The 19,344-nt window shown below is 43.9% G+C and overlaps 1 protein-coding gene across 1 annotated transcript in view; it reads left to right on the top strand.

Moving 5' to 3' along the window:
- INTS9 (integrator complex subunit 9) overlaps window positions 1-19,344 on the top strand; it is a 249,465-nt gene that overhangs the window by 198,943 nt on the left and 31,178 nt on the right. The window contains exons 11-12 of the mRNA XM_069233783.1: window positions 7,398-7,458; window positions 11,309-11,480. Coding sequence (XP_069089884.1) covers window positions 7,398-7,458; window positions 11,309-11,480 — 233 coding nt within the window. The remainder of the gene's footprint in view (window positions 1-7,397; window positions 7,459-11,308; window positions 11,481-19,344) is intronic.

Genomic DNA, 19,344 nt, shown 5'->3' with positions numbered 1-19,344 from the left:
TCCATGCATCTCACACAAAGAAAGTGAGGACTATGGATGAAGAGGTGGTGATGACAGGCACAGATTCATAGGTTTTCTGAGTAGATCCACAGGGGGGAGAAGAAATTGAAGCCATTCCAGGGAGTCCCTCTGCTCTCTCAGGTGAAGAAAGCATCAATCATGAAGAAGAAGCATTGCAATATCATGAACAAAAGACAGAAATCCCAATTCTTGCAAGAACAAAACTGAACTTTTTAGGATCAAGGACCCCAAGGGAAAGCAGTTTGTAGTGAGTCAAGTTGCTGGTGTGAATGAAATAAAAGAATCTAGTGACAAGTGAAGAAAATTCAGCAGTAGTCATAAGAGAATCTGAAAATGAGAATGTGCATCAAGTAGACAAGTGGGCAGAATCTGTAAGGAGAAGCAAAAGATTGCACTGTAAGACTAAAAAAACAAGGTCAATTAGAGAAGAACCATAAACAGTTGAAATAGACTCTGAAAAAGTGAGAGTAAATCACCTGCAACCAAAAGACAAGCTACAGAAAGAGTACAGAATAGAAAGTATACATCACCTGAATGAACCTATCTTGCATCTGTAGAGACTTCTAATACTGCTGGAGCATTAATAAAATTAACAAGGAATTAATGGCTGTGCGTACTATTATGCTAAGCTGCCTTACATTAGATATCCTTCTCATGAAGGAGGGAGGATTTAGCTTATGCAGCCAACCTACCCTGGTCAACCACTCTGCGGGCCTTCAACAATTTCTGAATACAGTAGTCTTGAACCTACATCAAACATCCAAAAATGCAGGTCTACCATCTCGCCACCACGTATTGAATTCAGTCTGTCCACAGAGTGCCATGTACTGTAGCTCATGAGAGGGGCAAGGCGTATCTGTGTGACTAGAAAAGATCAAAGAACATTTTGGCAATGCTTAAGCAAATCCACTGGGAATATATATATTGGCAGCAGTTTCTGTCATTTTATTGTATCTCTGCTATGCATACTCAAATCAGCCTTGTGCGAAAGAAGCTTTAGCCCCGCACTAAGAATAAGAGAAATGGTTTAAAAACCTAAATAAGGGGTGTGACTGGGCTATGCCAGTTTTCTGTGTTAATGTTAACTATAAGGACAATCGTATCTGCTGTTTAACCCTCTGGATTATTTTATGGCCTGTACAGACCTTCATTTACTACAATTACTATGATTGTAAGTGTAGGCAGGGACGAAGGTACCTTGTCTGTAGGAGATGTTTGAGATGAAGGAACCTTGTCTGTAGGAGATGTTTGAGATGAAGGAACCTTGGATTTAAGAGACGATCCATACAGAGGAAGGAGGAGGAACCCTGGGTGTAAGAGAAGGTTTGAATAGAGAAACCTTGGTTACATAAATTTCATTGATGATCTGTATGTTCTGCTTATTATCAAAGGGGACATTTCTGCTCTCATCCAGCTCTTAGCAACTAGTCTGCACTGTGGAGAATAACAGACGAGAAGGGGTTGTATATTTTGTACAGTAAAAAAGGGGGTGCAAAAAATTCTGCTTTACCTATGGTACCAAAATAACTTGAGATGATCCTGTATGCATGGTGTCCTCGTCCGTGACTCAGACTGAAGAATATAAGATAAAAGGTAATTAATGTGTAAACTTATTTTTTGTGTGAAAATAAGTTACTGATGGTGGCTTGTCTTTCCATCTGCAATGCATTCCTAAGTCAATGACCAAAATTGTAGACCGACCAGCAAGAACGTATTGATGACACATCTTGGGTTAGGCAGACTTAATTTACCATCTGAATCTAGTATATTTGTTTACAATTAAAATACAGTTTCATCGGATCCACAGAGAATCAGAATCATATCAGAATCAATTATGTTTTCATGTTATTTTCTATTTATTGAGGCTTTCAAAATGTCCATATCCTGATGTAGACCCGTTTGTGCATTTAAATCAAATTGTACATTAATTATAATGTACAGAGCAATTAATCTATACCTGAATTCACATGTGCATACTGACATGGAACTGTTATATTGGAAACAATTTATCACTATATGTTAGTGTGTTTTTCTGGCTTAAGCTAATTAGGCCACAGTTAGGCCTCAACACCATCTTGTCCAAAATGGACATCACATCATCCTGTTTATTCTGTTTGTATTTCTGGCTGGCACTACTGTCAGCAAGAGGTGAATTTGTTTATTTCTGAATGACACTGTTTTCAAAAATACCTGCTAGAGGGCCACCTGTAACATATTTCCAAAGACCTTCTGCTTGCATGCAGTATTTCATTCATTCACAATGGTTCACTATCTTATAACATGTTTGTTCTGGCACTTCGTGATAACATTAAGTCATAGGTGATGATTCATATTGCTGTAATCAAATTAGTCAACAATTCTTTGCTCATGCCATGCTAAATTTGCATACATTTGCAGTTGTAATGCTTTCTTATGGAAAAAATGTCTATTTAAACCCTTAAATATGGAGGTGAGCCAGATCTCTTGAATTACTACTAGGAATGCTGCCCAATTTCTTACTGATTTTGCTGCAATTTGAGATTTAGGGCCTCATTGCGAGTTTGGTGGTCTGTAGACTTCCATGGTGGTGGTAAGACTGCCACAACTTTGGCAGTCAGACTGCCAGATTACCAGTTTGGTGGTCAGACCTCCAGAAGACCGCCAGCACCTCCAAGGTCAGTGTGGTGGGGACCATGATGGCCAGTGTTGGAGATCCTGGCATTGAGAACGCCATGGCCGTTATGACCTGCAGGACTGCTAAGCTTTCCATGGCGATCCCACCGCCATGGAAAGCTTGGCAGTGAGGCAGGTAAGGGGCCCAAACAGGGGGACCTCGAGAGATACGGCCCCATGGAAGGTGAGGGGGGCCCATGTAGGCTCCCCCAAAAATTTGGGAGTCGGGCGCACTGTGTCCCGTGCACGATGTGGTGCATGGGCACAGTCCGCCTGTCGTACTTACAGGTAGGCAAGCATGGCCGGCAGTAGCTCCATTATACTGCTCCCTGCCTCTCCCCCTGCAAGCCACGCCAGCCCCCTGTGGAATTCGTAATCTGGCGGTCTTGGGACCGTCAGCCTGGCGCCGTTCAAAAGACAACCACCATTGCTCAACAAATCCCTCTATGAAGAAAGGAAGTTCATAAGAGCCCTTGAGAAACAATGGAGACAAGCACCCTCCACTGAAAATTTGGCCACGCTTCGTTCAGCAAGATCCAAGTACCACAATCTCATCTTCCTTGGAAAAGCGTCGCACTACAAATCCCTCCTTGACTCAGCCAAAAATAGACCCAAAAAACTATTCGACCTCATCAAGAACCCTAACAGCTCTCCCCCAACCTCCAAATTGGAAGATTCCACAAAGAAAGCAGCGGAATTCGCTATATTCTTTGACGAAAAGGTAAAATCACTTGTAGATCAGGTCATTCATCCTACCCCCACAGAGGAGTGCAAATCCTTAACCATTTGGCAAAACTTTGACCCCATCTCTGACGATGCTCTCCTTAAATGCATCCTCGATACAAAGCCCTCTAACCATTCTCTTGACCCCATCCCTAGTGCCATTGCCATTGACTTCTATACTAATTCTCTTTCCTACTGGACACTCTGGTCAACCTCTCCCTCAGTCAAGGCTCCCTTCCTGTGTCCTTCAAAACTGGGCAGGTCACCCCTCTGCTAAAAAAAACCACTGCTGATGCGAACGACCTCAACAACTACCGTCCCATCACTAACCTACCCTTTCTTGCGAAAATCACAGAAAAATGTGTAGCGAAACAACTCTCTCGCCATATCAAGGAAAATGATCTTCTTGACAATTTCCAGTCTGGCTTCATTCAAAACTGCAGCACTGAAACAGCCCTGCTGCTAGTGATTGATGACGCGCTGCGGATACTCGATTCAGGGGAGTCTTGTCTTCTAATTCTTCTTGACCTTTCTGCAGCCTTTGACACTGTCAATCACAACACTCTCCTTAACACTCTTCAACAGAGAATGGGCATGGAGGGCACTGTGCTCAAATGGTTTGCCTCCTTCCTCTCTGATAGATCCCAAATGATCAAAATAGCGAACAGTCTTTCAGCTCCTGTAGCAGTCAGTCAAGGTGTTCCTCAAGGCTCCATACTTGCTCCCACACTGTTCAATCTCTATTTAGAACCGTTGGGAAATCTGCTGAGTAAATCCGGGATCCACTATCATCTACATGCGGATGACACTCAGATTTACCTTAAGGTGGCCTCCAATCACGATCTCTCCTTCCTTAGCTCTACTCTCGACTCCATTCAAAACTGGATGGTAACTCATCAACTGATCCTGAATCCCTCCAAAACAGAATTCCTCCTTCTTTCCTCCTCCCTTTCTCATCCCCCAGTGCAAACATGGATGGATCAGATCAATCTAATGAACAATAAGCCCATCATTGTCGAGAGCGCAAAATCCCTTGGTGTCATTCTCGACAAAAAACTTAATCTACTCTCCCACATTAACTCCATTGCAAAGTCTATTACTTCACTACCAACGCGCGGAGGTTTTAAATTTCTATCCTCCTCCGTTAGTTCGACGTTCGAGATTAATGTACCGATACAGAGGACGCCGCGGGGGGATTTCGACCGCGGTCGTTGCCTTTCTTGATGATGGCTACTTACGTATACGATAGGTGAGATACTGAATTTGGTTATTGGGGACCTGGTGACTTGATGTCTCATTATTACTTTTGGGGATATTTCCTAATCGTGTTGATTTATATTTAGCATGCCTCAATTGCAGCATATAATAATTTTTCTTTCCGATTTCTTTCTTCACTCTGCATACTTAGGAAACGGTTCTTGAATACTTCATTTGCATCCTAATGTTGGATATTATATATATTTTACTCAGGTCAGTCTGGGACCTTTTGGTCACATTTGCTTGTACCCTTATTTGGGGACGTTTTTCTATTTAGACATGTAGGAGACTTAGTGGATTATATAGTGGATCTATGATTATTTTCCACAGACTCTGGACGGTTCTTAATGATACTGGTTATACATGTAGATATAATTTGAGTTAAGGTATGTTTCGATTTATGGGTTTTTCACTGTTTATTATGAAGGGCTCTGGTGGTGTTTCTGTTATCTTACACTGGGCAAGCTATTATTACATTGCGCACTTTGGTGTTGACTGGGTGTCTGGGGTGATTTTTCTTTGGACTTTGGAAACATGCACACTCATATTGTGATCAAACTTTGTACACATGGGTTATTCATATATATATTCCCATTTTGTGCTTTAACTTTATAGGCAATGTTATCATATTTTGTGATAATTTTAATAATTTTATTGTGGTGATGGGACTATATGTTAGTTCCCACCAGATGAATGATCACAAGAAGTCACAAATTACATGTTTTCGTTTTAGGATCTCACAAATTGTCACGATAAGATATACTTTATGGTCTGCTCTTGACGGTTCTGTACACATGTTATGAATTAGTGACTGTTCTCATTTATTTCAGCCCTGATGAAGTCCGTGAGAGTACTGTTCTCATAGGACGAAACACGTGTTGGCTGTGGCTGTATGTGCTACATGGATACTGACTTCAATACTGTGTTTACTACATGAACATGGATGTCAAAGGACAATTCTGTGGTTACTATGATGAACTTTTTTGTTGAACAATAAATTGAGCTTGAAACTCTCCATGGTATTAATGCCATTATACATTACATATTGATATATTACTTACTTGGAATTATAGATTCATGGGTGCCCTGACAGCTGTGTTTTTCCATTGCAAAGTCTGCTCGACACCAACTGCGCCTTCTTTGGGGGATTCGTCGCTTCTTCCCGGAGCACGACCTTAAAACCCTGGTCCAAGCGCTGGTTCTCTCCAGATTGGACTACTGCAACTCTCTTCTTACTGGCCTTCCCAAATCCCACCTTTCCCCCCTGAAGTCTATTCTCCATTCAGCAGCTCGTTTCATATATGGGGCCAAAAGATGCGACCACATCACACCCATTTTATCCACCCTCCGTTGGCTTCCCATAGAGGCAAGATCTATCTACAAAACTGCATGTATCACCCACAAAGCCTTGCACTCCTCCTCCCCTCGCTACCTGGTGAATAAACTGAAACTCTCTGGTGGCTCCAGACCATCACGTAATGCAGAAAAGTTATTGCTTGAACCTCCCATTTTCAAGAAGGAAAGATTGATGGCCCAATCCTTTTCAGGCAACGCGGTGAGAATCTGGAACTCACTTCCGCCTCAGCTTCGGACCACCACCTCTTCCCAGGCCTTCAAAACTGACCTCAAAGCTCTCCTCCTTCAAAGACACTTCCAAAGTTAATTCAAGCCCTCTGTTTTCAGAAGGAAGTCCTTCCATTATAGGATATTCTGTTCTCCATGCCTATAGAAGTGCCTTCCCAGGGTGTTTTTGTGTTTTGAGTGTCTGCCATTTAGTGCAGTATTTTACCTCTACCTGTATCTTGTACTCGTTTGTAACATGCACACGGCACCTTTCCTTTTCAACGTATCATTTGCTACCTCTTATATCTTGTTTGCTTTTGATACATGCACAACGGCCACCACTGCCTCATGTAACGTAACTATTGTTTTAGTGTTTTGAGTGTCTACCATTGATTGCAACTTTTTTTACCTCTATTCGTACTTTATTTGCTCTTGTAACCTGCACACGTCACTTTTTCCTCTCATAACGTATCGTTTGCTACCTCGTTTATTTTTTGCTCTTGATACGTGCACAATTATCACGATTGCCTCTTGTAATGTAACGCTTGTTTTTGTAACAGGCTCACTTGTAATTCTTCTCCTCTTGTATCTTTACTTTGCCTATTGTGAAGCGCTCTGACACCTTCGGGTAAAGTCTGCGCTATATAAAAACGCATTAAATAAAAAATAAAAAATAAAAATTGCTGTCCGACTGCCAAACTCGTAATGAGGCCCTTGGTCTGTTTTTTATTTTGTCTATTATTCTGCATTGTGCTTAATATTTAGAGCGTTCAGGGCAGTGACTTTATGCATTTAAATGAGATTGTTGCCACATCTGCACTTTACCATTTTTGAGTTGTACTTTTTTATTTTAATCAATCTTCGTGGTTTTCTAAATTCCTCTATAGAACTCACTTTTTGAGTCAGTCCTTTTTTTTGGCTCTATTTTGAGATGCTGTTTTAAACCTTTTCTCTGGGACACAGTTGATTTGTTATTAGACCACCCTCGATCCACCCAAAATTCTGGGCTGAGATGCATAATATTTTCAGAGTCTCTGTGCGCGTGGAATCTCACTGCTTTGGGTTTCCTTTCATCTTGGCCTGCACCGAGACTGTGCAGTTATATCTTCTCATCAACAGAGGGCAGCAAACACCATATTTTGAGCCATCTTCTAATCTCGAGCATGTTTTCTCTTCTACAGGCTGTGCCACAATAAGCAGAATAAAGTCTATCTGCCCGAGCCTCCCTTTCCTCATGCAGAGGTAAGCAAACCTTTAACGTCAAACATTCTTAAAATGCAGAGAGCATCTTCAGGCTACATTTCTATTGATGCGTCTCTGTTTTCTACTGAGCAAGGGCTCCGAGGGAAGCAATCTGCCGCTGTGCTGTGCCCTCATTTAATTGGTATGTAAAGAAAAGGCCAGAAAACTGCATAATTCCAGAATATTTATTGTAACACTTCTGTTGGTACTGACTGCTTCATCTGATATCCTGTGTAATGTGTTCTGTCGAACAGAAAGTGCCACAAATCACTTACTATACTGAGAAAGTCTGCAGGTGACCACTCACACGGTGGTGCTATAATCAGGTTACCACACATTACCATTCCTGTGGTTCTTCTGATATGTGGTAATACCACAGAGAAGTGAGTGCTAACTGTTGCAAACGTCTGGTGGCAATCACGCACAGAAAATATACTAAAAGATGCAGTGAGGAGTGGGGGCGATTGGCTCCAAATCACGAGGACTCCACAGTTGGGTAAAGTTATTTCTATGTCATGTAAGACCCAGCGATTTAGCGCCGGTCTGCAAATTAGTGCAGAATTTAAGGATCGCCATCTGTCCTCCCAGTGTGACTGTTGTAAAGCAGGTGTACCCATGCGAGAGGTGATTATGCAAAGTAACCACCCGAGAACTGTGGCTCCATTCTCTGGAATTGAAAAATAGACGTTAATTGTGTTCACATAATTACCCAAAAGTTCGTGAAAGTTATGCAAAATTATGTGCAATTGCGCAAAATGTGTATGCTTTATTTTGGACCATATTGTAAGGCGAGATGCGTCCTCATATACATTTTTTAGAAAAGTGTGCACTTTGACACAAAACAAAATAGCGCAGACAACGGCGTCTCGTGTTCTGGTTGTACAGGATCCCGTGCTCCTTCGCTATAATTATGCCACACACTGCAGCATAATTACACGATGTGGTGCAGTGACGTAATTTGGGGAATTTCGTAGCAAGCATTACGCAAAATTGTTTAAATTACGCGGATCACTTCGACGTAATTAACATTTCGCCCGGGTCTTGGCTCTCAACCAATACCTCAGTGTCGTGGATTTTATGTTCGCTCCCTCCCTACTATGTTTATGCCTCTCCCCCTTTATGACTGTCGCCGGGATCATGTACACACACTGGCACCCCAGCTTTAGTCCATGTTCCTTGCCCTTTCACCAGCGCTAGCTGCGAAGACTGGGCTACTGGAGGCAGAAGGCGCGGCTGTGTTGGCCGTCAGTGTTACTTACTTGGGACTCCCTAGCCTTTCGCATTAGACAGAAGGAGCAAGTTCTAGTTAGCACGAGTTTCTCTAAGAACCAGGGGCCATATGTACGAACACTTTTTCCCATAGACACAGAATGGGTAAAAACCTTTGCTACATCTGGCCCCAGGGGCTGAGTAAGAGCTCTGCAGAGTTTGGTAGGTTATTGTGCACACTTTGGGCTAGTTTGGGCTGCCAGCCTTTTGTCAGTACCTTAGCTGTGAACAACTTTATCCCTGCATCTGAAGCTGCGGGGTGAGGGCAGTGGGTGTGCCGTGACTAAAGACTTCCCTCTTACTAGTCACAAGGTTGCACCTCCCCCCCCCCCCCCCCCCCCCCCCCCCAGCTGCCTGGTGAAATGTACACCCTATATCTCACCACTATGTGTCGTCATCTCTCCTCCATTTCTCCTTGTGCTAGATATTGATGAACTTCTCAAAGAACCTATACTCCTCCCATGATCTTGGGGAACTTCACTGGCTCCTGGTGGAACAGATGATTCATTTCAAGTCTCTGTGCATTGTGTTTAGAGCTTTGCAAGGGACGGGTCCTTTTCTGTGGCAGCGTAGACTGACACATTGTTCCCAAAAGACACCTGCGGTCTGCCATGGCCAGCCTTGTGCAGGTACCCAGGTTCCGCTAAATTTGACAAGGACACTGAGTCTTCTCTACTGCTGCTGCTCCATTATGGAATAAGCTCCCACCCACCTTGAGGATGCACACAGATTTGCTTAAATTTAGAAAAGCCCTGAAAACTTGCCTTTTCCCAAAACATTGAACCCTGACAGCTTTACTGGTGACTCTCCCCCTATTGAAATGGCTTTGCATTAGCACCAGGATATCAGAATTGTTCAGAGGGCGCTTTATCAATGCTATATAGTAATAGGAATAACCTATGGGAGTGCACCCCTGCTGTAAGTAGGAGCAGTGCAGTTTCACATTAGAAACCATGTTGTAAGAGACTCAGGCTGAGGGTACTAGAGAGAATCCTAAACTGACTGGGAACAGCCAAATATAATGGGCACCTGGGCAGAGATGCGAAAAATTTAAGGAGCAAATCCTTGAGTTAAACGTGAACATGTGCAAGCATACATGCATGCCAAAGAAGAAGTTAGAATGAAGAGCACTGGCTGTAAGTTGTAGTGAAGGATCTGTGGCATACATGCCATCTCTATAAGAGTGGTTTTAGGTGGCAGGACTTTGGCTGTTAGAACAGATTGAGATAAACAATCCTTACCACGAAAATGCCATCTGTAAGAGTGGTTTAGGGTGGAGGGACTTCAGCTGGAAGAGCAGGCTGAGTTGTAGTATCCTTGGCATGAGCATGCCATCTCTTAGTGGTTTGGGGTGGAGGGACCTTAGCTGCAAGCGTAGGCTGAGGTGAAGGATTCTTGGCATAATCATGCCATCTCTAAGAGTGCTGTGGCACCGTGGACCCTTGGTGTAAGAACAGGTTTGCATAAAGGATCCTTGGCATGAGCATGCCATCTCTAAGAGTGGTTTGGGGTGGAGGGACTTCAGCTGTAGGAGTCAGTTGAGTTGTAGTGTCCTTGGCATGAGCATGCCATCTCTTAGTGGTTTAGGGTGGAAGGACCTTGACTGTAAGTGAAGGCTGGGATGAAGTAACCTTGTCTGTAGGAGATGTTTGAGATGAAGGAACCTTGACTTTAAGAGACAATCCACACGGAGGAAGGAGGAGGAACCCTGGATGTAAGAGTAGCTTTGGACAGAGAAACCTTGGTTACAGAAATTGCACTGATGATCTGTATGTCCTGCTAATTATCAAAGGGGACGTGTCTGAAACAGCATTCACTTTAAATAGAATACTGTGGCTAAGTGAATCATTCACTACACAGGAAAACAGAATAGCAGAGTCCATGAAAATGAACACATTTAGGTGGTACATAAGGTTCAACAGTGCGAGTGCCATTTTGTGGCAATGTCTATTTTTGGATTTTCGCTGACAGGCGCAATGTTCCTTCATCACAGAAGAAGGAGTTTCTATTGCCAGATTCTTAGTTGCTGTTGATACAAATCCCATCTCGGCTAATGCAGCAGCAGAAATAGCAGGTTGGAGATAGCATCACAAGTCTAAGATCTACTTTTGTTATCACTAATGGTGTTTTTATGTGTGTAGTTAATTTACCTAAAGTCAGGTGCACTTTGTATTTCAAAAGTAGAGTTGATGTCTATTTCAGTTTTTTTTAATGTATAACAGCAATTATTTGCATTTAGAGACGCTTGCAGTATTGCACACATTAATTTACACACGCCGAAGATCCACACAAAATCTTCATAACATTGGAGGATGCAGATATCTGTGGATTTTTTCGCTTTCCTAGATAGCATCTTATTTTGTATTTAAATGTCATTCAAGGCTAGCACCACGATCACTTGCTGTAGAACTCTATTTTCAGAAGTTGGCAGAAGAGGAAATCCTTTTAGGTCGCATACTCCCTGCTGATCAGTGTGTGTGGCATTGAGATTGCACACTCCGGAGCATAGCTACTGAGTGTGACACATTTTTGTTGCAAGAGGATAAATGACATTAACTTTACCTTTTGTTTTGGGTTGCAGCTCATTCAGACTAACAAGCTGAAGCACTATCCCAGCATCCATGGAGACTTCAGTAACGACTTTAAACAGCCCTGCGTCGTGTTCACTGGCCATCCCTCCCTGCGCTTTGGAGATGTTGTCCATTTCATGGAGCTGTGGGGGAAATCCAATCTGAATACTGTAATATTTACTGGTAAGTAGCCAAAACTGTGTCTGTGAAATTTGATGAGCTCGGTTAAAGAGAGTGAGGTTACTGTCCAGTAAAGGTAGTGCTTAGAGGTACAGAATCTACTGTGCTGATGGCTGATAAAGCTAGGTCAGGTTTGGTGCAACACTAGAACATTGACGAGGATAATGTCTGCATAGATGGATGAGTGATCTCCAATGCAAGTGATAGCATGGTCATCTCTAGTATGGTCCAGGTATTTATTGTTTTTCGTCTTAGAAACAGTTCACAGTTTTACAAGTGGTTGATGGTGAGTACCCTGTCCTCTATTTGATTTAACATGCACCTTGAAGGTATAGAATGGTGAGTGGCTTTTGAACAGGTAACTACAGACAATAAAACTAGTGGGGTCTGCTTATGGTGGACTTCTGCAACGCAAGGGGATGTTGGTGATCCAGGCTGGGGTGGGACTATGTCCCCTAGCCACCCTCGGTGTGAGGAGAGGCGGAGCCCCCATCACACGTGCTCTTAAGCGCCTGTTGTCACCCGCAGTGCAGGATGCACTGGGGACGCACCGGGTTGAAGTCCGGGCCAAGACCGGACCCGTCTACCTCCGTCTTCATCCAGATGAGGTTGGGCTGGGTCACACCCTCTGGCTTCCACCGCCAAACATTCTAAAGGTACTGTTCGCCAGTTTTTGAGTGAAGGGTGATGTCTTGCTGTCCTGAACATAACAATAACTAGCCCGTTTACTGGACTGACCTGTTCGCCCTGAAGTTGCCTGAACCGTAGAGGTTACAGTATGGCGAAACCAACTACAATTGACCGCATGCTGGAGCTCACCCTGGGTGTCATAAATACGAAAATCACCCTAGCCGAGAGAAGACTTTCATTGAACCTTGGACAGGGGATTGGGTCAGGGTCTGAACCTGACTCTATCTTACCTTGCGAGGACCTGGCCGTTGAGTCTAGGTCAGTACTCTAGCAGTTTCATCTCCATCACATCACCTCCTATCAGTGAGGCTGTGCATCCTAAGGCAGCTAGTCCCCTATTGTCAACTGGGCGTGTGTTATCCCCGGCTCCCTCCAGGAAAGCTAAAAGTGGCAAATGACCATAGAATCCAGGCATCAGAACAGTAACTTCATGGGACACTAATCAGCCTACTGTGGGTTTGGAAACTTCTTTTCCCCCTCCGATTTTGCCACCTCCATTAAACAAGGAGGATTTTGATAGAGTGGTAGAAGGTAGAGTGGCCAGCCATTTGGCAGGGCACTTTGAGACACTAACAACATTTTTGAAGGCAGAGATATCACCTTTAGTTTCCCGTTTAAACACCATTGAGAAAAGGTTAGCAATTCTTGTCCCGGGGTCAGTCTCTTCATCAGATATGGTTACAAGGGGTGAGCAGAGGGGAGGCGGCAGTGTTTGGCCAAGCACCAATGAGGCCCATTTAGGAATTCAAGTCGCAGAACAGGCCACAGATCAGAATAGCCCCACAGCTGGGGCAGGGGGACATTCAAAGGCCCATGCTAATGTCAAGTTGGCAGTGAAGCCCCATTTATTCTGCTCTGTCCCAGGACTTTTCTTAGCATTGACATTGGCGGCGAAGGTTGCATCCCAAGGGAGCAAGGCAGGGTGAGTTTTGCAAGGGATCCAATATATCCTGTATCTGACCAGGCTGTTGCTAACTTTCCCCCTGCAGCATGCCCTTATGTGGTAATTGTGATAGGGGTACCTCCAGTTGGGCATGGGACGAATGGGTCTAACGGCACACTTTTTAATAAAACCTTAGTTTGGCTTGAACGCTACAGAGGGTTGCCTCCACAAAATGCTAGTGATATTCTGTTGAATTGGAGATGTGCATGGGTAGGCCCCGACCCCAAGTGATACCCCTGGAGATTTTGTGATTGTAAATCTCAGATTCCCATTCTCCTGTTCAGTCCAAGCGTTTGTATTACAGGGAGAAGTAAGATCTCCCTGGTGCTTTTGGGCTATTTTATAAACCTCCCCGCTCTTTGTTCTCCCAGGCCCCTTCGTCTTCAGGACGCACAATCTGTTAGACCAGGTCCCGTTGTAGGGGCTCAGCAATGGTCCTCTTCTTATCCCTCTGCAGTCCCTCCAAATAACGCAGTTAGCCATAGGCTGTTGGTGATACCTGCAAGAACAGCCTTCTCTCCTGCCATCTCAACATCTAATGGATTTGAAGCACTTTCAGACATAGACTGACGCTCGTTAGATTAGCAGATTCTAGCTCGACCTTAGACTTTTTCATCTTCAAGAGCGGCCTTAAGGGTGGGACGGCTAGTTTTTGTGGGGCTCGATCTTTTACAATACTCAATTGGAATGTTGCAGGGTTGAAGGCGAAAGTTAAGAACAAGGACTGGCTAGCCTTCATTTCCAGGTATGACATCATTACCCTGCAGGAAACCTGGGCTATGGATCCAATATCCTGCGAGGGCTTTGTGTGGTATTTTAACCCAGCCTCTTTGCAGGGTAGAGCTAAGGGAGGGCTTGCTATTTGGATTAATCTGAGCCTTTTACATTGATGTCAGTCAGGATAAACTGTCAGGGTTTTCTTTTTATATTGTCAGTTTCATTTTACTTTCTTGTTTAATTTCCTCGCCACACTACAGTCGGAAGGGGATGTTGTCAGAGCTCAGCCGTTCCTCTGTTTGTCTGGGGATTTTAGTGCTAAATTGGGGGATTGTAATTTAGGCAGCCCGAATGATGAGCTAATTGGGTCGGGTAAAGATGGAAGCGGGTAGAGCTAGCGGAACACATTGCTACATTGGACTTAGTCAATCCCATTAGCAGTCACAGAGGAAACGCTCCTATCATGCCGTCCTTTAGAGGTTGGGGGAGGGACTCCGTCATAGACTATGTGTTTGTAACCAAAAACTTTGTGCCCTGGTTCTCTGACAGGAAGGTCGTTCAAACTGAGTGGAGAGACCACAATTCCCTCTTAGCCGGGGGGTTATTTCTGATAAATAGGCACATTCTCTCTGTTAAATCCATTGGACTTGCCCAACACTCTTTGGATAGCTAAAGGCTTCTTTGGCATCTTACAAATCCAGAAGGGACCCTGAATCTTGTGCTAAAGGCAGAGGCCTGTTTTCAGATTGCTTAGAAAGTGCTAGCGGGGGAAGTATGTTAAAACAGTATTACTGTTTAACTCAGGGTATCAGAAACTTTCTCCTCAAACCCATTTGGCCCGATGAGGGTGGCCCTTGATGGTTTGAGGCTCAATGCTCAATAGCCAATAGTAGGCTGACGAAGGCGCTGATCGCCACCCCACCAGTTGGCGATGAAGTTTGGGTGGCTCGCTTGGCCTTTAAGAGTGCTCTGAATTGTAGAAAGAACGACCAGTTGAAACGGGACTGGGAGCGTTTAGAGTATGGTCCTGCGGGGAGAAATAGTAAGATCTTCTGGGATACTTTGAAAAAAATCAGAGATTGAAATGTCCCCGAAAGCCCGCTTTTTCAAAGTAATGACTTGGGATCAGACTGGGTCTCTCATTTTAGTGCCATATATTACATGCAGGTGGATCCAAGTGTGGTCATTTCCTTGGAATTCAAGTCACGGAACTCCCAGCCCGTCTGTGTTTTCCTTAAGGGAAGTTGAGCAGCAGTGCTCAGGTGGGAAAGCACTGGGCCCGATGGGGTACCAATAGACCTTATAAGGTGTGAAGTGGACTTCTGGGGCCATTGATTACCAGCATATTCAATCAATCTCTGAACATGAAGATTCCCTGCTCTTGGGCTCCGTCCATTGTCCCCATATTTAAGAAGGGAGACCGCCCCTCACCCAAATGTTACGGACCTATTTCCCTAATCGATAGCGCAGTTAAAATGATAGGCAGAGTTGTATTTAACCGCTTTTCCACTGGGCCCAAGAAAACGATGTCCTTTGTCCATTCCAGTTTGGTTTTCGGTCTGGGTGAGTACTCTGGAGCAACGCCTACATTTGAGTTTGTTACTCAGCAAATACACGTTGATTGGGTATGGTCCACTGTACCGACCTTAATGCACCTCTCTACAGCTTTCGACCGCGTGAACCGAACCAAACTGTGGATGATGTTACTGGACTTGGGGGTGGAACCACCTGTAGTCAATTTACTGAATATGCTGCATGTAAATCCTGCAGCTAAAGTTGGTCTGAACGTCCTCGGGGATATGACCACAGAATTTCCCCTCAAACGAGTGGTCCAACAGGGATGCATAATGGCCCCATTATTTTTTTCCATCCACATAAACTGTGATTCGAATTGACCCTGATTTATGTGGGTACCCCTAGGATTGTCCACACCCAGGTCCTGCGCTCTCATATGCAGCCGATACAGTGCTGCTGGCATGCGGTCCCAACGCGTTGCAGATGTTGGTTGGCCATTTAGTTTCTTTTATGAGCAGTTTGGAGTTCACTACTAATTACAGGAAGTCGCATTTAATGGCGTGTGGCCAGGCAAAAGTAACATTACCAGGCTCACAGTTGAGGGCCAGTCCTTGTGAGTTCGACTGACTTTAGTTATTTAGGTGTTATTTTTAATTCTAAGTGTTCTTGGCAGCCTCAGGTGGATTAAGCCCAGCTCAAGCTCAGTAGAGCGGCAGGTGCACTGTTTAGTTTACCTAGAACAGGGGTGAAGGGCTCTACTCTCCTACTTTTAAATATCTATAATGCCCAGCTCATCCCCGCTGCCACAAATGGGGCCGGGATTTGGGGTTTTTGTAACATCTGGTCCCTTCAAACTGAAGAAAACCGCATCTGTTGACGGCTGCTGCAGGCACCTTTGTCTAACTCAAGCTTCATTATGCACCCAGAGCTTCACTTAAAATATATCACAGACGGGTTAGCCTGGCTCCCTTACTTTTGTGGGTCAGGGTGTGGTCGACTACTGTGGCATCCCTATATAGGGAAATAATAACGGACTGTCTTATCTTAGACACGGGTCATTCCATCCTCTGGATTAATTATGTTTTTAGAACCTTTTGCTCATTCGAGCTGGAGGACCTACTAAGGTTCCCGGCGGCTATTAAAAGTAATGATAAGTTGAAAGTAACCGCAAATAGGTTGAACGCTGAACCAGGTAAAGTGTCTGTCTTAAACTTTTGTAGATCCTTTGAAACCTGTGAACCCGCGTTGTACATGTCCTTACCCACTCACGAATTGGGGGAGGTCCCTTTTGTTTTGATTTAGAGCAGGCGCAGTGTGGAGGTTACTGTGCTTCTGGGGGGAGGAGTGGGGGGGGGTAGCAGCCCGCTTGGAGACCCAGCCCCCGCCTTGCCCTTGTGATGGTCAGGGGGACCAGGCATTGCTACATTTTATGTTCTTTTGTACATTTTGTAATCTTCAGCTGAGAACTTTTTTAAACCTCTGTTGAATACGTTGGGGGACCGTAAATGCAGAGAAGCGCTCTTCCACTTACAATTGTTGAGCAGCCCGGAAATATACCTGAGTAAGCTCCTCCCTCTGTGCTGTCGTAGATGCAGAAACTCTATGGAAGGATAAAAAGTTATTTATTTTTAGTTCATGTCGAGAACAATAGTAGGTGCTCCTATGAAATGTTGGGTTTATTGTCCAGTTTTATGCATTTTCTTTTTTAGCTTATTACTTGGATTTATATTTATATGTGTGCTTTGTGCAGTCGCCAGATTCGGCGTTAATATGGTAGTGACGATCAGTGCTGCTTTGTGTCTAGTCATGAGCTATAGCTGCATTTGGCATGAATTTTATTAAGTAATTGTGTGATAAAAGTGTTTTATACTTCTTTATGGTCAGCACCTGGCCGAATAAAGATTTGTGATGATGCTGATGAATGAAACGTGTGCTTTGTATATATTACTTTGCGCACTGTAAAAGGTGAATTTAGACTTTCATATTCAGATGACAATTTCAAAGCACGCCTCGACCATTTCCTTCGAAGGAGAGCCTTCACATTTTGGGTGCTTTTTTTTTTTTAGAGATGCCTTGCTTTGAGAACTGGAACTGAAATGTCTCAAAGATCTTAATGTCTCAAAGATTAATAGTAGATTGGTCATAAAGGAAATCCAGCCTGGTCAGTTCCTGAAAAAAGAAATCTTAAAATGGTTGTTGTGTGGGAAGCAATCTACAGACGGCATCAGCTGTGAAGATAATGTAGGCAGTGCCAGGGAACTGGCGATATATTCCTCAATCACAGAAGAGTTGTCATTTCAGCTTGTATGTGGTACTCTCCTGAATCTGAGCTGTGAAATCAGCCTTTTTTTCTGTCCGGAAAATTGGTTTCTAATTCCAGAGCTCTGCCATAATCACTGGATTGACTGCTGGTTTGCTACCTGATTAAGATAAATGCAGGAGGCACAAAATTGTAATTTAGTCATATTGCAGAAGGATGATCCATCTCTTACGGTAACCTAAAAGATGACAAGAATTAAAGGGCTAAACATCAAGTTACACTGAAGCCAATCAGGATTGTACGCCAGTGCGGGGTAGAAGCAGGTACGTTTCAGTGACTTACAGGTGTGTGGCTCATGTGAGGTAGGACTTAAGTAACCTTCTCTTTGCCTCCACCAATTATTCTACAGTGCTTCACTTATTTAGTGGTGAAGAATTAGCACCCTTTCTTGTACCCTTCTCAAGCTGCGTTGTCTCATCGTAGTACAATCCAGACCTTTTTATAAATAAAGTAAAAGTATGTGCCTCTTGTTGGGCTGGCATTTAGAAACCTTACACTGAGTCCAGGTTATCGGAAGGCCTTCGTCTAGGTGCCTCTGCCAGGCCTCAGCCTGAGAATTTGTTACTCACTGGAAATTACCCTAAGAAGCATGGAGGTTTACCAATCCAGGCATGAAGGTGCTTGAAGCACACACATAGGAGGCTATCTGGCCTTTAATGTCTCTGCATTTATTGATGACATTATTGAGTTACCATCGCTGATGCTTCACTACAGTGTCCATCTGTCCTAGAATAGGAGACTGGAAGGGAAAACGGGGTCATGGAAGAATAGGAAGGGGTGTGGGGTGAAGGACAATCCATAGTGGCCTGCTTCTGCCACCTCCAAACCTTGCATTATGTGGAAAGGGTCAGAGACCAGCAACCTCTGCTCAACTCAATCTGCTACCCTGGCTTGCTCGCTGTGTAACATTATGCGGTACTTTGCAAATCCCATCCCAGGCTATGCCACAGTGGTAGGGTATCTGGGGAGACACTGTCAAATTTACTCCGGTATTTCACATATATCAGTTAAAAATGTTGATATCTGGGTGATTTATAGCATACAAAGGACCAATTAAGCTGTACCCACAGACGGGAAAATTACAACAAAATACATTGAATACAAATTTAAAAGAAAACCATGGCCCACAAAATAGTGGTTTCCATAGTTTATACTTCAATGAGCCATTAATTATTTGCAAATCCAGTACATGAAAGGAGTACATGCAGCACCAACTATAATGGCCTATTTTGCCAGAATCCATAGAAAAATACTGCCCTTGTATTAAAAATGTCTTCTGAACATCATACACTGGGATATTATTTACAGGGGTTTTGTTCTGTGCACACTACTGTTAACAGAAAACGCGTGCCCCTGTCGTGAGCGAAGTTATATGTAAGGAGCTGCATTAGTGCAGCATGTGATGTAAGGAGCTGCATTAGTGTAGCATGTGATGTAAGGAGCTGCATTAGTGAAGCATGTGATGTAAGGAGCTGCATCGGTGCAACATGTGATGTAAGGAGCTGCATTGGTGCAGCAGGTGATGTAAGGAGCTGCATTGGTGCAGGATGTGATGTAAGGAGCTGCATTGGTGCAGCATGTGATGTAAGGAGCTGCATTAATGTACCATGTTATTTAAGGAGCTGTGTTAGTGTAGCATGTGATGTAAGGAGCTGCATTAATGTACCATGTAATTTAAGGAG

The sequence above is a fragment of the Pleurodeles waltl genome, chromosome 5 (genome assembly GCF_031143425.1).
Source record: "Pleurodeles waltl isolate 20211129_DDA chromosome 5, aPleWal1.hap1.20221129, whole genome shotgun sequence".
NCBI lineage: Eukaryota > Metazoa > Chordata > Amphibia > Caudata > Salamandridae > Pleurodeles > Pleurodeles waltl.
This window is presented reverse-complemented; position numbering and strand designations above follow the sequence as displayed.